This window comes from Meleagris gallopavo, chromosome 24 (assembly GCF_905368555.1).
Source record: "Meleagris gallopavo chromosome 24, MGAL_WU_HG_1.1, whole genome shotgun sequence".
In the NCBI taxonomy this organism is placed as follows: domain Eukaryota; kingdom Metazoa; phylum Chordata; class Aves; order Galliformes; family Phasianidae; genus Meleagris; species Meleagris gallopavo.
In genome coordinates this window covers 1,754,206-1,770,369 of record NC_139427.1, presented here as the reverse complement: position 1 = coordinate 1,770,369, position 16,164 = coordinate 1,754,206, and the positions used below count along the sequence as shown (strand labels likewise).

The 16,164-nt window shown below is 49.9% G+C and overlaps 3 protein-coding genes and 1 non-coding gene across 4 annotated transcripts; 1 reads left to right on the top strand and 3 right to left on the bottom strand.

Annotated features, from left to right (window-relative positions):
- Nucleotides 1-69: 69 nt before the first annotated feature.
- On the bottom strand, nucleotides 70-163 carry LOC116217427 (small nucleolar RNA U13). The gene has a single exon (XR_004161956.1). It is a non-coding gene; the product is annotated as a small nucleolar RNA U13 (small nucleolar RNA).
- Nucleotides 81-4,017, top strand: TTI2 (TELO2 interacting protein 2). The gene is made up of 7 exons (XM_010723160.3): nucleotides 81-1,129; nucleotides 1,482-1,668; nucleotides 2,143-2,235; nucleotides 2,555-2,733; nucleotides 2,820-2,963; nucleotides 3,462-3,624; nucleotides 3,883-4,017. The coding sequence occupies exons 1-7, from the start codon at nucleotides 561-563 to the stop codon at nucleotides 3,961-3,963; spliced, it is 1,416 nt and encodes a 471-aa protein (XP_010721462.2). The 5' UTR covers nucleotides 81-560; the 3' UTR covers nucleotides 3,964-4,017.
- On the bottom strand, nucleotides 3,980-7,133 carry MAK16 (MAK16 homolog). Its single transcript, XM_010723100.4, has 10 exons — nucleotides 7,019-7,133; nucleotides 6,663-6,712; nucleotides 6,481-6,590; nucleotides 6,299-6,363; nucleotides 6,020-6,171; nucleotides 5,639-5,693; nucleotides 5,479-5,553; nucleotides 5,157-5,264; nucleotides 4,879-4,935; nucleotides 3,980-4,604 (listed from the first exon to the last, which is right to left on the bottom strand). The coding sequence occupies exons 1-10, from the start codon at nucleotides 7,031-7,033 to the stop codon at nucleotides 4,416-4,418; spliced, it is 876 nt and encodes a 291-aa protein (XP_010721402.2). The 5' UTR covers nucleotides 7,034-7,133; the 3' UTR covers nucleotides 3,980-4,415.
- An 866-nt stretch (nucleotides 7,134-7,999) lies between these two features.
- SLC18A1 (solute carrier family 18 member A1) lies at nucleotides 8,000-13,960 on the bottom strand. Its single transcript, XM_010723101.4, has 15 exons — nucleotides 13,648-13,960; nucleotides 13,031-13,388; nucleotides 12,718-12,776; nucleotides 12,431-12,514; nucleotides 12,256-12,348; nucleotides 11,949-12,038; nucleotides 11,107-11,150; nucleotides 10,955-11,015; nucleotides 10,759-10,854; nucleotides 9,212-9,290; nucleotides 9,081-9,132; nucleotides 8,885-8,948; nucleotides 8,685-8,804; nucleotides 8,376-8,509; nucleotides 8,000-8,149 (listed from the first exon to the last, which is right to left on the bottom strand). The coding sequence occupies exons 1-15, from the start codon at nucleotides 13,856-13,858 to the stop codon at nucleotides 8,036-8,038; spliced, it is 1,659 nt and encodes a 552-aa protein (XP_010721403.2). The 5' UTR covers nucleotides 13,859-13,960; the 3' UTR covers nucleotides 8,000-8,035.
- Nucleotides 13,961-16,164: the final 2,204 nt, after the last annotated feature.

Sequence of the window (16,164 nt, the reverse complement as noted above, 5' to 3'; positions counted from 1 at the left end):
TGTTTGCACTTCTGCAATTAAAACCTGCAACGGTACGAAACCGCTGATGTGTCAGCGCGACCCTCCGGCGCTCAGAAGGGGCTGTGCACGTCGTAACAGAGGGCGCACACGTCACGCAGCCGCGTGCCACTCCCATTCATCATTCGCTATGAACCGGAAGGATCGAAAGAGCTGTTCTCCGCGCCCGCCCGTACTGCCGCGCACCTCACCCGGAGGTCACGGCGAGGCGGCCTCCTGCCGTTGCTCCCGTTCTCTTTTGCGCCCTTCCGCCTCCGCCTACAGACCCAGCTCAGTTCTGCTCTCGTCGCCTCTGTCTGTGCGTCTTCGGGGCTGCACAATACCTCCGTATCGGCTTCTCATTATCTATGCTAATTTATTCGCGCGGCGCCACGCCCGCCTCGCCATTTACAGCAGGATCTGATTTTACGACAGCGGGGAATCTGATTTTACGACAGCAGCGCGCTTTGTGGCCGTGGAGCGGTTTACGGCAGCGTGAAGGTAGCTGCTGTTCGCTGTGAGGCGCTGCGGGGCTTTCGGAGCAGCGCAGGCCGCGGGGTGCCATGGAGCCGCAGCCGCCGGCCGAGGAGGTGCTCCGGCAGCTCGGCCAGCTCCTCTCCCAGCGGCCCGGTGTGATCACGGAGCTGGGAGCGTTGCTGGAAGCTGCGGAGCCGCGGTGGCTGTTCGGGGCCGGGAGCCCCGCCGCGTTGGGCGAGTTGGCGGCCGCGCTCAGCGCCTTCGCGGCCCTCCCGGAGCGCGAGGAGGACGCGGTTGAGCTCCGCGACGGGGACGGCGCCTACGCGGCCGCAGCTGAGAGAGCAGCCGATGTCGGCGGTGTGTTCCTGCGGCTCCTCGCTAAGCTGGAGGCTGCCAAGGCCGACGAGTCGCTGGGGCCCGCGGTGGAGGCGGTCCTGCGGCGAGTGATGGGGCACATCTACGTGCTGGCGGTGACGCACATCGAGGAGGGCGCCTGGACCGGCGCCGGGTCCCGTGCGGTGGCCACGGAGCTGCTGGGGGCTCTGGTGAGGGCCGCGGGCTGCGGGACGGTGGCGGAGCTCCTTCGGGGGAGGAAGGAAGAGGAGGAAGGAGGATTCGCGGCGGTGATGGGGCTGCTGAGGCCACGGCTGGGCAAGTGAGTGGGAGGAGCGGGTCCTGGGTGGGGAGATTTGGTGTGTGACTTCGTGCAGGGTGAGCTCACGTTACGAGGAGGGCCATAGAAATGATCCGAGGGATGGAACGTCATCCCTGTGAGGGCAGGCTCAGGGGTGTACAGCCTCAGGAAGAGGAGGCTCTGGGGAGAGTTCAGAGCAGCCTTTGAGTTTCTAAAGGAACAGACTTCTTAGTAGGGTCTGTTGTGATAGAACAAGGGGAAACAGTTTCATACTAAAAGAGGGGAGATTTGAGCTTGATATAAGGAAAAATTTTTTTGCAACTTCCAACTCAAACTATTCAGTGATTCTCTGGGATCCTGTTTGTATTCCTAGAGACACCTGGAAGCGCAACCCAGCCACAAAACACGTCTTCTCCTGGACACTGCTGCACATCACCCGGCCATGGCTCAGCCAGCACCTGGAGCGCGTCCTCCCCGCATCGCTGCTCATCTCGGATGACTTTCGGGAGGAAAATAAAGTCCTGGGTGTGCACTGCCTGCACCACATCGTTCTCAATGTGGTAAGGGGAAGTTGGATCTTCTCCTGGCTGTTTGAAGGAAGGGTGGGTTGGATGCCTGTCAGGTTTCCAAATTTCTGTTCCTGGTCCTTCTGTTAACCTTGTGATTTTCTCCCTTGCTCTATGCTGTCTCTTTTTAAGTTTGTATTTCTCCTATCTGTTGCAGCAAGCAAAGATTTCCTTTGCCATATTTTGAATCCAGATGATGCATGTATCAAACTAACAATGATTTACAGGACAGGGTATTAAATTAATGCCAATGGGACTGCAAAGCAGCAGCTGGGGAGGCAAGGGAAAAGTGGCTGCTCCTGTCCAGGGTTTAAGCTATGGCATCTGGTCCCACTTTCTTGTAAGCAATGTTCCTAATGTTTATGATTACTGTTTTCACAAAGCCTAGGTTTGTGAAGACTTTCCCCTCTGATGAGGTTAGGTGAGCACTGAAGGTGATGCTTGCGAATAATGTTTGCTCTCTTTCAGCCAGGTGCTGATCTGTGCCAGTTCAACAGGGCTCAGGTTGTGTACCATGCCCTTTACAATCACCTCTACTCACGAGAGGCTCCTCTCATCCAGGTAGGATAGCAGAACTTAATTTTAATCTGCCTTATGGTATTGCATATCGGCCCTATGTGGGATAGGCAGCTAAAAGCATGAGGAGGCAGAACTGTGTTTGCTCACAGTTCAGGTTGTTAACAGCAGATACTTGTGTCCAGGGGACAAAGTAACTCAGCAGATTTCAGGAACAATGTTAAAGGTGGTGGCAGCCTTGCTGAAGAGGGCCAGCTGGGGGGAAAGCAAGCATTAGAAGTCTATGGAGGCTGCAGCTGTAGGGGCAGGAAACTGTGTGTAATTTATGTCAGAGGAACTGCCCAGATTTCCCATCCTGCACCAGGCAGTACTGCTGTGCCTGCTGGACTTGCTGCCAGTCCTGGAGAGAGCGCAGCGGCAGCAGCCCAAGCCAACCTCACCCTGTGATGAGGTGTTGCAGCTGGTTCTGACCCACATGGAGCCAGAGCATCGGCTCGCGCTGCGGCGGGTGTATGCCAAAACCCTGCCTGCCTTTGTGCAGAGGTGAGAGCAGCAACCACAACCCTACAGGACTTTTGTTTTGTCCCTGGTATACATCTCCCTCCTCAGTGCGTGCTCTGTGTTGACAGACTTGGCATCCTGATAGCACGACACCTGAAGAGACTAGAAAGGGTTATCTTGGGTTACCTGGAAGTCTCTGATGGCCCTGAGGAAGAAGCCAGACTGGGAATACTGGAGACACTGCAATGCACCATAGAGCATGCTTGGCCCAGGTACTGGTCTGGGGTGAAGGATGCTGCAGAAAGCATATCCTGAATGGATATCAGCCCTTTCAAAGCCACATTTAGTGTTATCTGAGGCAAAGGCCTTGAAACCTATTGGGAAACCTCTCACAGGGAGCAATCACTAGCACGACTGCATTCCTGAAAAACCTTGCCCAAAACCTAAATCTATTTTTTATCTTTTTCCTGCTCTGGAAGCATAACCTTGGCTAAAAAGTAAATCTATGCACTCTCTGTGGCACAGTTGTGGAGCAAGTCCTTTGCTGTTAAGGTTACCCCTGTGTTCAGGGCCTGTGTCTTTCCTCTGGTGAGCATTCAGAAAGAGGCAACTTCTTTCAGCCTCATCACTGAAGCATTTGTTTCCTGTAATCCAGCTTCATGTGTAAATAGCCACTAACAACTTCTGCCTGGAACTGCAAAGCAAGGCTGTGCTTTTGCCTGCCTCACAAAGAGGTTTTATATTAAGGCATGCATGCATGCTCTTTTCAGAATGCCATGCAGGCTCCCTGTGCTGCTCAAAGCCTTGCTGAAGATGATCTGGGATGTCCACACTGATCAGGGTTCAACACCAGAGCCAGTGAGAGCTGTCTTGCTCCAGAGAGCCACCGAGTGCCTCATCCTGCTGGATCGGAGCTCTGAAGGACAAGTGAAGGTGAGCCAGGGACCCAGCAATAATTTATCTCTGCTCTTCCCCCTTAAAAAGCCTGGTGCATGCAAGAGCCCACTTATTTCTTAAATCCAACAGTATTTCCACCCGCTCTGTTAGTACTTGGCTTAATTGATAGAGGACCTGATATATAGCAATGGATAATACGCTTTGTATTGATCCCAAGGGCATCTGGGCACAGTTGATTGCACCATGCATCTCAGTGTGCCAGGAGAATGGAAGCTGATGCTTTTCCTGTTTCAGATTCTGCTGGAAGGTGTGTACAGCTGTTGTGAGGAGAACCGTGTACAGGAATGCATCAGGAGAGTGCAAGAGAACACGTGAGGCATGACAATGTTAATTGTGCTTTTTGTACAGTAAAATATTTTTTTTATTTAAGTTACTTTGTCGTTCTCCTCCTTTGTCTCATACCTCCCTCAAACAAGGTTTGCTTGAGTGCTCTTCTACCCCCATGCAGGCTTCTCTGGCTTCAGAACAAAGCAGCATTGTCTCCAGTCTAGGTTCTTTTGTGGAGCAGTCCTTGCTGAGCCTCACATGGTTGTAGAGAAGTTGGGGAAGTTTTCTTAAAGCTACACCTTGTTCAACAGTTGTACAAACTTGCTGCGATTGCGTGGGCTCAGGACAGAAATCCTTTTCTCTTTTTAAAAAAAATTATTAAGCTACAATATTGAAAAAGTAATTTTTGATAATCCTGTTTAAAGTGGTGAAAAGCTGCAGTACTCCTAATGGACACGTGGAGTTGTCATTCATCAAAAAAATGCAAGTTCAGGCGAGAGTCAGGACACTTTTGTTTTGGTGGCTGGCTCTGTTTCTTCCTCATATTCTATTTCAATGTAAGGGCGTTTTCTTCTGGTTGGTCCTTTCAAAGGAGTTTTCCCCTTAGATTTGGAGCGAGATGCTTTCTTCTCTGTTTCTTCCTCATCTTCCTGCTCCTCTTCACTACTTGTCTCTAACTTATCCATGTCCTGAGGAAGGAAAAGAATCAGAGCACACTGTACAACTAAGCCTCCGCTTTCTGCAAAATTATCTTGTGTATCCAATTCCATTGTATAATTCCTGGCTCCCAGCTGTCTAGCCAGAGCAACTAGGCTGTGGTAGGCACTGTGCAGTCCTCCAACTGTATCATTCTATCCCACAAATGTGATTTACTGGCTCTTATCCCATCACCAGAGCCCCCGGGCTGGCAGAGGTTACTTTCAAACACTTTAGCTTGCAGTTTATACCTGCTGCTTCACTTACCTCAAAGTCGCTGATGTCACTGTCATCTGCTTCCACAAACTCTCTTTTATCTTTGTCCTGTAGGAAACAAAGTCAGAAATGGGCTGAGAAATATCCCATTACAATTCACAGTGTAGCAGCCAAAAAGGCCATGACCTGCCCATGTTTTTTTCTGTATTCACCTCTCCTGATCTGTTCCCCTCCCTTGGCAATAACACTGAACACTCAGTCTGCAAGTGAATTAGAACTGTTGCACCTCAAGGGAGGGTTAGCTGTGATGCTCTGGTTGAAGGCATTACCTCATCATCTTCTTCCTTTTCCATGTCAGACTCGCTCTCACTTTCTGCATCCTGCTGCTGTAGGGCTTTGTCAAAGGCATGAATAGGGAAGTTGTAAATGTCTCCATACTGGAAAAAAAAGAAAACAACAACAACACAAAAGATTTTCTGTAAGCCCAGGGGGAAGCAGGCATTGGTAGCAGAGTCATCTGAGGCCTGTACTGTTATACCATACCAGGTTGAAATAGACATTCCTGAAGAATGAGGAGCTCAACATCTTGGGAAAGGACTGAGGCAAGTAGAAGCAGTTTTACTGCTGTGCTCTGAAGGCAGTGATTCTTACCGTATCCTGCTTCAGTCTCTCCAGCAATTCCTTCTCAATGGCGTTATCCAGCTGAGCAGCAATCAGGGCTTTCTCCTAAGAGAGCAAAAAGGACCTGTGTCAGTTCTCTCAAAGGCATGAGAAACAGAAGCAACAGACAGGAGATGACAAGACTCATTACCTCTCTCCTCTTCTCTCGCCTTTCAATCTTTCTGCTTAATGGAACGATCTTCCTCCTGCAGGGAACAAGAGCTGCTTAATGAACCTTTCAGCCTCTTGTGTAGCAGATGGGCAAATGCTTGCTAGAACAACAACCAGCAGCTGCATCATTAGAAATGTGGGTGTAACAAGTTTAGGTGCATCTATCTATGCATAGTAAGATGCTGTTACATCAGTTTAAAGCAGGTTCATTTAGAAGCCAGCCAAAGCCAGCAGGAAAACAGCATGAGCTGCAGGTGCAGTGGAGCCAGGAAAGGGCTCTGCACACAGCCTGTGGCAGCAGCTCAGTGCATGGGAGACAGCTTGAAGTCAAACCAACACAATCACTCTTGTTGTCACTTACTGTCTCTTTAGAGTCAGCTTCCGGATGCGGATGAGGTACTGGGTGATCTTGGTGAACCGCTGCTTGCATTTGTGTCGGATGAACCGTGGCCAGTAGATGAGATTCTCATCTATCTCCTCCAGTGCTTTCTCATAGTTCTTGCTCAGCAGGACCTGGGGAAAAGGGGAAGGGTTGAGCGAAGGGGACACATCTGCACGTGGGAGGAGTTTGACTGTCCCCTGCCTGTAGGTACATGATGGTGGAACATGCTTGGTTAGCAGTCTGCTCTCATCAACTCACCCGCTCCCACAGCCGACGGGGAAATGGAGCACGTTCTATAGTCTTCATGTACAGGTAACATCGGCCTATAGAGAAGAACATGACCCCCACTGAGACCTGAGCATGGAGTGGGGCACAGAGCCAGGCCCCAAGATTGCTCCCACAGGCCAAGGGCTGTGAGCAGAGGCTGTCCAAGCACTCACCTTTCTCCTCACGGATGGTTGCATACTGACTGTTGGCCAGCGGGCAGGAGGAGCGGTTGCACAGCCCAGTCAGGTTGTACTCATTGCGACAGAAGCTCTGGGTTTTGGTCCTGGAAGGGAGAGCTGTAAGATAGAGCTGTGCACTGCCTAGGCTCGCTGCCCCTACATCCTCACACACTCACCTGATCTTGTAGGAGCAGAACTGCTTGTTTCCAAGCGTGTCCCAGACAATCTGCAGGGACAAACCACGTGTCAGCGAGCACCCTAGGACCCTGTAACCCCTCCAATCCCTGGAACAAGCAAGGCTGTAACAGAGGGGACCCACACATGGTGCAGGGAGAAGAAGCAACAGAACCAAATCCCCTTTATGCTGCCCCAGCCACGCTCCTGCCCCCCGATCCAGCCGCCTCCACGTGTCATTTTCCCGCGGCTGGGGGGGACTGCCCGAGCCGGACGCAACCGAACCAGCCCCAGGGTAGCCGCTAATTAGTTGCGGCGGGGGCGGATGGAACCGAACCGAACCGCGCGGCGGACTCACGTCGTCCGAGTGCATGGTGGTGCCGAACCGCGCGGCCTAGAGCGCCGCCATCACCGCAAGGGGGCGGGACATCCGGGAGGCGAGAGTCTCGCGTAAGACTCGCGAGACTTTTTGCGACGTTCTCGCGAGAGTTGCGGGGCTGTCGTGGCGGTCGTGTGAGGGGTGTTGCTGGGCGGCGGGAAGCGCAGCGCGGTGTGGTTCCCTCAGCTGGTGGCTGGGATGTTGCAAAATGGACATTAAATGAAGCCACTCACTGCGATAGGTTGGGGTCGCAGACATCCCGTGACCTCATCTCAGCTAAAGGCGTCTGCGGTAACGCTCTGTCACTGTAATCACAGGTCTGAAGCAGCGTCTAAAGGTTTAAAACTTTCAGCCTTATATTTAAGTGAATTTCTCAAGAGTTCTTCACTGGTAGAATGGCAGTACAAGCAGCCATGAATAGCATGAATAGAAAGCACAGACAGCTGTACCGAGGCAACAACGAACTTTTAAAAACTGCCTTCAAGTGAGCATGGAGCACATGAACAGGACAGAGCTGTCTTTATTGGATCCTGCTGGTACAGAAAGGTTTTGTGCTGGGGATTACAGCAGAACTTTGGAGGAAGAGATGTCCTGAAGCTGCTAACTTCGTTTTGGTTTTCTCTGGTGCTTTTCTTCCAAAAGCAGTAAGCAATTAAAAGACATTAATGAATGCAACCTGTGTGGGAGAGGTGTTGGTCTTATCCCTATTGCGTGGGCTGGCAGCTCGGGACAGCATGGTATCATTCTCTACGTTGTATGTTTTTTACAGCTGAGACGGATTTTGAGTGACCTTCCTAGATGTCACCCAGCAAAGGGGTGGCAGAGTTGGGCAGGGAGCCTCCAAGTGCATTCCCTGATGTAGACTGCCAGGAGAACAGCTGAACGTACAGCTCATGTCCATCCTGTGCCTACAGGTCTTGGGTTATTCCTGGGTGCTGAGAGATACATTGCTCTGTGAACTTAACATAGCTTCAAGCAGGACGTGCAGCCTTGCTGCTATTCCACATTTTCTGCCTCCACATCACTGTTGTCTGTGAGAGGGAAATCCCGCAGAGGCTTCTGAGCAGTGGAGCTTTTGGTTTGCATGGGGCATTCCTGGCTTAAAATTGCCTACATAAAGGAGAGAAGTGATGTTTTAGTAAAAATGGCCATTAATTGTAGTAATAAATAGAAGCATTACTAGTTTTAGAGAAAGCCAAAGCAACCAACAGCTTTTGCCCAGGCAATACAAGCTATAAATTAGGAGGACACAGTTCCTGGCTAATTTATCCTAATTCCCTCCACGTATCTCTGGATTATCAAACTCCTATACTTTAGGGCAATAAAGTGCACTCACTATCTTCTCCTCTTTAGCAGGAGGGCTTCTCAAGAACCAGCAGAGAGGAGCATAAGCGATGTTGGTAACTCCAATGATGACCATCAGCCAGGGAAACCCAATAGCTCGTACAATCGCACCGCCTGTTGATGGACCTGCACATTTAAATATGAGCAAAGGCTCAGGAGGCAGGAAAAGAGCAAAAGATGCTCTTCCACTTTGGAGGGGATCTAAAGTCTGCAATGGCTGTGCTACAGACTCAGTGCCAGTTGCTGCCATTGGATACTGGGTGGAGGAACACACTGAGAACAATACCCCATGGGTCCATACCAATTGCAAAGCCCATGCAGAAGGCAACATCTGCGATGGCATAGACATTGCCATAGACAGAGGTGTGGCGAAGGTCCACGAGGTAACCCATAATAGGCATCATGGAGGAGTCCACCATTCCTGCTCAGAGCAAGCATGAGATCAGGAGGTATTACCTTTTCTCAAGGCAGTGCTGGGAATTGTACACACTGACCACTTACCTATGGCGAAGCCAAGCCCGCCATTTGGGCCAATCAGCCCATAAATATTTTTTGCCAGGGGCACCTTAGAGAGGAAAGAGAGAAGATGTGAACGAGGCCAGAAGAGCTTCAAGGTGAGGAGGCACAGCATAGTTCTGTGAAACAGATCTGTGGTGCAATCCCTGAGCAGGTCTTAGAGCTGCCCTGCAGTACTCACACAGAGCAGACTGATCCCCACCACAGCCATGCCAATCAGGGAGCATAGCCACCTGCAACGAGGGCAACAGAGGGTGATTCCTTCAGTGTATGCAAATAGGATCCTTGCTGAGGCCACTGCTGTTCACTTACCGGCCTATTTTGTTAGCCAGGAGCCCGAAGAGATTGGTGCCAATGAGGTAAGATATGCTGGCCGGAAGGAATGCCATCCCTAGGGGAGAGAATAAGAGACAGTGTGCAATCTCTCTGCAAATGCAAGGATCCGGCACACACACTGAGGGTGTCTCTAGGCTCCATGGTGCTTCTCCTTGTCCTCTGTCACAGTCTTATTGCTCCTCTGTGAAGGCAGAGAGAGGCACAGAAAGCGAGTTTTCTTTCTGCAGGGTGAGAAACTGAGTCACCCAGATTTGAGCCAGCTGCAGCCAACTGCAGAGCTTTCTGTCCCCATCCTTCTCTCCTGTCATCACTTCTTCCTTGTCCATCTTTCTCCCCTTGCCTTCTGCTTTTAGCTAAATAAAGAGGGATAAAATAGCTGCTTGAATGTAAAGCTTAGCAATCGTTATGAGTCAAAAGTCAATATTTGAACTGCTTGCTGATTTACCAGTTGTTTATTTTTAATATACTCTCCTGCTGACTATAGATAAAACACATCAGCTATATTTCACTGAGACAACTTCCTCATTGAAACACGTAGAATTATATTTAACTTTCTTTCTCCTCATTGACAGCTACAGAACACTGTTAATTCTGCAGGTTTAGTCCAAGCTCTTCTGTTTTATTTATTCATTTTTCTCAGAATTATGGAAGTGGGCAAATGAAAGCATACAAATAATAAGCTCTTTGTGTTTCTGAGAGCTTTTTTGATAGAGGACTTTGGTTGAAGTGTATCTAAATGCAGACCACTCCCAAATCTCAGGTACAATGCATCTGGGGGTTTCTTGCTGCCAGCTTACTGCTCTCTCCCCATTTCTGGGAAACTCCAAAAATCCCTTTGATTTCAGCAGTGACCAGAGCAGCTCTGAGTGCCCTGAGGTGCTTCCTTACTTTCACCCACCTGTGTTCAATCACACAAATCATCCTGAGCTCTTACTGGGATGGATGCTGCTGCCTGACCAGGGAATAACTTGATTAGGAGGGTTATCTCAGTGCTTCTGCTCCCAGATTGCAATTCAGTCTGGGTTCTAAGTGTTGCCTGGGGTGTCCCCCAGGTTATTTCCCAGCCAACTGGATTTTAGAACAATTAGTTTTTGTTTTTATAGGACAGTGCTATCTCCATATTGCATTTTCAAGGCAGCTGGTAGTTAGCACACACCATCTCTAAATGGCTGTGTTTTACTGAGAGCTGCCTCTGCAAAACCCAGCTGGCTGCCATGACTTCAGCCCAGCACGACTGATCTGCTCAGCCTTTCTTCCACCATTATTGCTGTGGTAGGGAGACTGATTCTATACCATTTTTTCAATAATAGTGAAAAGCATGTTGTATAGCTATCACCAAGGACATTTCCAGCTAAAATTGGAGCAGCACACAGCCTGGCATCACTCTGTGGGAATATGTTTTCTTCCTTTTAAGATGATATTAGAGATATTCAGCCCATCCTGCAGTGCCCAGCAGGAACTGCTCTGACCAAACTGCATCAATCTGCTGCTGAGGAGCAAGGACTGCAAAGTGAAGCACCTACCAAGCTGCCATTTGGGGGAGCACATGGTTTGCATCATCCAGATGGGCAAGGTGGGCTCGAGCATGGCCACCCCCATGTTGGAGAAGCAGAGGGCTCCTGGTGGGGAGAGAATAGAAAAATGTCTGTTTAAGGCTCCTCTTGCTGCTGTTTTGAATAGAAAGAAGGAAATGGGGCAATGTGGGAACGCAGAGGTTACCTGCAGCCACCAGCACGTAGGGGTCCCGCAGTAGGGTGAGCACTGGTGTGCCTCTAGTGCTCTGATTGAGATGGGGGTTTAGGGAGCTGCAGATGGGGGTCTGAGCCACCCCTCACCTGCAGCATCTGCCCCAGCATTGTGCCCATACTCACCTCAGGAGAGACCTTAGAGGGCTGCAGAATGCAAAGCTGCAAACCTGGAGGGGGTGGGGGGAGGTGGAAACAGTGCTGTTAGTATTGCTCCAAACCAAATTTCCCTGTGGGTTTTCCTTCAGAGGGGCATCAATCATTGGCAGAGCCCCAAGAATGCAAAGCTGTGCTGTTGGGGCATCATCCAGGGAGCTGTCAGCTGGGGGATTTCAAATGGGGCATGGCCAAAATGAGACATGGAAAAGAATGGGATGAAAAAAAAAAAACAACCTTCAAGCATAGGGAACCTACATTTCACTTTCCAAAGTCTCTTGCATGCTCCATTAAAGATGTCTTACATTACATCTAGGCAAAGATGGTAACTGTGACTGTAATCTAATTAGCTTAATACTTCCCACTAAAAATGTGTGTTTCTGCTATCTGTAATTCTGAACGCTGTCGTGGCCTGAATCTGTAACACAGCTACAGAGAGAGTAGGGGATTGCCATTCACAGGCAACATCCCATTTCTTTGTATTACGATGAAGATGCTGCAGGCAGCACCACGTGTGCCTTCTGCAGAGAAATTCTGTTCAGAGAGCTTGACTGATGTGCTATTTGAGCCATTAAAGCAATCAAGGGGGTCATTAAATAATGAGGGACTAATTCTTACTGTATTGCTATGTCACATGTCTGGTGGTGGGAAGCATATGGTTTAGCAATAATGGAGTAACTGATGCTGTATTAATTGTGAGAGCCCTCAGAAGTTCTTCCTGAGAGGGCTGCATTTCGGTCTTTCCATGTCCTTTGGTTTATGGTTGGGTGAGTTGTTTGCTTTTGGGTTGGGTTAACTACGTGACCCCTCACCTCCATCCAGCAGGGCTAAGAATGCCAGGACCAGGAAGGGGGAGGCTTTCCCCACAAACTCGTACATCACACTGCCAAATGGGGCCCCGACTGCAAGGGAAAGGCTGTGTCACCACGCAGCAGGCAACTGGCTTTAGCCCAAACCCACGTCTAATGATGGACTATATTGGTGGAGCCACTGGAAATGGATGGGGAGCAGAGACTGGGACCCCCATCCCGACACTGAACCAAGGATGCTCAGCAGCACCAAGCAGCAAAGCATGGGGATATTGCGGGTATGAAGCCCCCGGCAGCCACAGATCCTCACTCAGCACACCCAAGGCCAACCCTCCAAGAGCGATGCCCATGGCGTTGCCTCTCTCAAAGTCATCTGTGTAGATGCTGGCCAGCATGCCCAAGCCTGGGAGCAGAGAGAACCTGAGGTGATGACTGAACCCAGCTGGCATAGGGCTTCACAGCATGCAGTGACCCAACACGCTCACCTGCAACTGATGAGAAGGAGGAACCAACGCCTCGTAGAGCACGAGCGATGAACAGCAGCGTGTAGGTGCCAGAAAATGCAAACACTGCAGGAGGAGAAACACAGTGCCCAGCAGAGCTCACATCTAAAGCCCTGCTAAGGTGCAGCAGCAACCACTTGTGCCCAGCTGAGTCCTTCCCTGTCCCCAGCTTCTCATGCATGGGGACAGAGCAGGTGGTTGTCTCCTTTGCTGCTTTCATTTTGGGGCATCCTGCTGTGTGTGAAGGGCAAATCAGGGGTGGTACTCACTGAGCGTGGAGAGAAACATGATGACGAAACCAATGAACATGGGAATGTGGTATCCTATCCTGGAATGAGAGAAAAATATATCTGGTAGAGCTATGCCTATGTGCATTGAAATGTTCTGATGTGATGTTGAACACAAGTGAGGCTTATTTTATAATGCAAGCTTGCAAACCATTTGTAGGCTCTTAAAAAAGGCAAAATTCATTCCTGTTGTGGTGCTTGCACTCTTCTCCTTGCTATTCTCTCACCAGATCCCATCATTATGTGACTGCAGATCTTTGCCACTTGACTAGAAAGCAGTAGATTGCAGACGTACCTGTTGGTCAGCAGCCCCACGCTGGGGTTGACCAGGAGCTGGACAAGAGCCTTGGAGGCAAAGAGCAGCCCCACACGCATGTTCTCCTGTGTGAGGAATTCCTCACCCTGTGGGCAACCATTGGGTGATGGGGAGCTCATGGGGCGATGCTTTGGGTGCCTGGCGCTGGTCCCTTTCTGCAGCTCCATAGTTCTGGGGGAGCCCAAGGTCATCGTGGTGCTGGTGTCAAAAGAGGAGGACGTGGGGGAGAAAGGAGGATCTTCGATGGCTGAGGGAGGTGACTCGGGTTGATGCGGGGCAGCAGAGCTGTTGGCACCTTCGTATTCTATTGTATAAAGGAAGGTGGGGATGATAGGCACTGGGAAAAAAGCCAAGGAGAGTGTTCATCAGTGTGATTGCTAGAATTTGTGGCTCAGCATGCATATGAACTGAATGGTGCTAGCTCAGTGTCGATGCTTGGATGCTCGTTCACCCATCCTTCCCCACGGCTGTCCCCATTGCTGTCTCATTGCCTGTCCCCATTGCTCTTACCTTGCCTGTCCCCACACCCGTCCCCATGCCTGTCCCCAGCATGTTCTGACAGCTTTCTGCAGCCATCCCTGCAGTGCACACCATACCCACAACAGTCAGCAGCATGTTGTCCAGCAGCAGTGCAACGAACACCACCACCAGTGCCAGCCTCCGCGATGCCCGGCCCTGTGCCAGCCAGCTCTGAGACATGGGGGCTGCTGGGGGCATTGCTGGGGCTCTGTCCCCTGGCTCCACTGTCAGCGATGTCCTGCAACCTTGGGAGAAGATGCTGTGGGTTACCACCTCGCTCAGGTTCATGACTTCTTCTTATCTCCTACGTGAGCTGGGTGCCATTCTGAGAAGCAGAGAGTTCCAGCTTTGCTCTCAAAGACTCCACTTTTATCCAGCTCACGTTTAATGCTGCAGTCAAGAGATGGAGTGCTCCCCAGCCCTTTTCCATTCTCTTGAGACATCTTGTCCCTACTGCAAGCATCATCTCAGTCTTCCTTCAAAGACTCAAAGCATAAATCAAGCTGGTAGCTTATCTGTGCTAATCTCTACATCTTGTATTCCATGTTTGTTCCATGGATCTCAAAGGAAATTGATTCAATTTGCATGTCTTTTCCTTTGACCTAATAGAAATGTCGCAGCAAGATGCAGGACTTAAAAGCCTAACGTACAGGATTAAGGTTGGGACTTGTTCAGTTATACTGAAATATCCCTCAGAAGTCTGTACCAAACCAACTTATCAGTTAGCATTTGGGTTCCTATAGCTTGTGGCTGCTTCAGCAATAAAGCAGCAACATGAGCAGAGCAGAGTCTGAGCTACAGCTGCCTCCAACACTTCTGTGGTTTCCTGACATCCCAGGCAATGACATTTATCATTTTATTCCTGAAGAAAAGAGTAGAACCTCCAAACCTTCTATCATCTGATCTGAGTGCCATGCAAGTCACTAACTTGAAAAAGAGAGCAGGCTTCTCATCGTACCCAAGCACCTCCAAGCAATAGCAAGGATCAAATAATATAATTAATGCAAGAAAATAGATATATTTACGTATAAATCACCAGGAAGCAGGAGTAAAGAAGCAAGGAAAATAAAGACAAGTAGGCTGAAGCTGCCCTGAATCTCAAGACCAAACCCCATCCCTCTCAGTGCAAACCTGTTGCACGTAGCACAGCGACAGAGCCCTTACCCCTGGACGCATCCCAGTGTGCAGAGCTGACAGCAGAGTGCTCAGAGCTGCTGCTCCCAGGGAATTTATTGCAGCTCTTATCAGGAGAGGGTATGAGCATCTGTCTTCCATGGAGATGTAGTTGCAGCCCTGCAGCTCCTCCTGCGTCAGAGCAGGATGGAGGGACGGGGGCTCCTTTATGTGTGAGTCAGGATTTGATAGAATCATTGAATTGTTTGAGTTGGAAGGGACCTTTAAAGGCCATCTGGTCCAACTCCCCTGCAATGAGCAGGGACACCCACAGCTCCATCAGATGCTCAGAACCTGACTTTTTGGTCTCACACTTCTTACACTTCTCTGGGCAACCTGTTCCAGTAGTTCACCACCCTTATCATAAAAAACCTTTTCCTTATATCCAATCTAAATCTCTCTCCTCTTTTGGTTTGAAACTATTTCTTCTTGTCCTATCACAACAGACCCTGCTGAAGGCTCCATCTCTTTGGCACAGGCTGCGCAGGGAGGTGGTGGGGTCACCATCCCTGGAGGTGTTCAAGAACTGTGGGGATGTGGCACTGAGGGACGTGGTTAGTGGGCACAGTGGGATGGGTTGGGGTTGGACTTGATGATTTTAGTGTTCTTTTCCAACCTCAGTGATTCTTTCATTCTGTGGTTCCATGGTCCTATGATTCTCTCTGCCACTGAAGCCATTTGCCTGGCTTCTGCGTGGCCAAAACCCACAGCCAAAAGCATGAAAAAAGCACATCCCTCTGAGTAACAAACACGAGGGCGGAAGCCGAAGCCTTTAAGTACATTTCATGAACTGAGAACTGAGCGTGGAAATCACTTTCTGACCATCCACAGAGCTCCGCTCCCACCTACCGGTGAGCTCAGACCCTCAGCCAGCACTGCTGGGAGCTCCGGCTCCTCCAGGGACTCGTGGGGATGGCCATCACTGCCACCTCCTCATCCCCACAAAGATCAGGGCACCATCCCTTTGGCAGCCAAAAGAAACTGCAATGCCATCCGTCTGCATTGGGAACGTTTGCTCATTTCTTCTTTGAAAGCATTTCCATGTGTCCATCAGATTTTTTTTCCAGGCTGTTGACTTCTTTTTAACCATTTTTTTCCCCTTTTTAACCCTTTTTTTTTTTTTTTTAATTCATTTTTTAACCCATGACAATGAGTTCTCCTCGGGCAGCTACAGTGAGGTGGGGTTGTGTGATGGGTTTTCCATCGCTCTCACAGCCCCCAGCACTTCGTTCCTCCTCCAAACACACACAGCTCTGCAGTGGCTCCTGGGAAACACGTCTCCCAGTATTTCAGTGTTATCACAGGGAGAGCTGGAACATGGTTTCTAACATCAAATCCACCTTCCTGCTGAGCAGGAAGCAAACACCGACGATTAAAATTTAACGTGTATGAGGAGAGAAATAATCCACGAGGAAACAAAA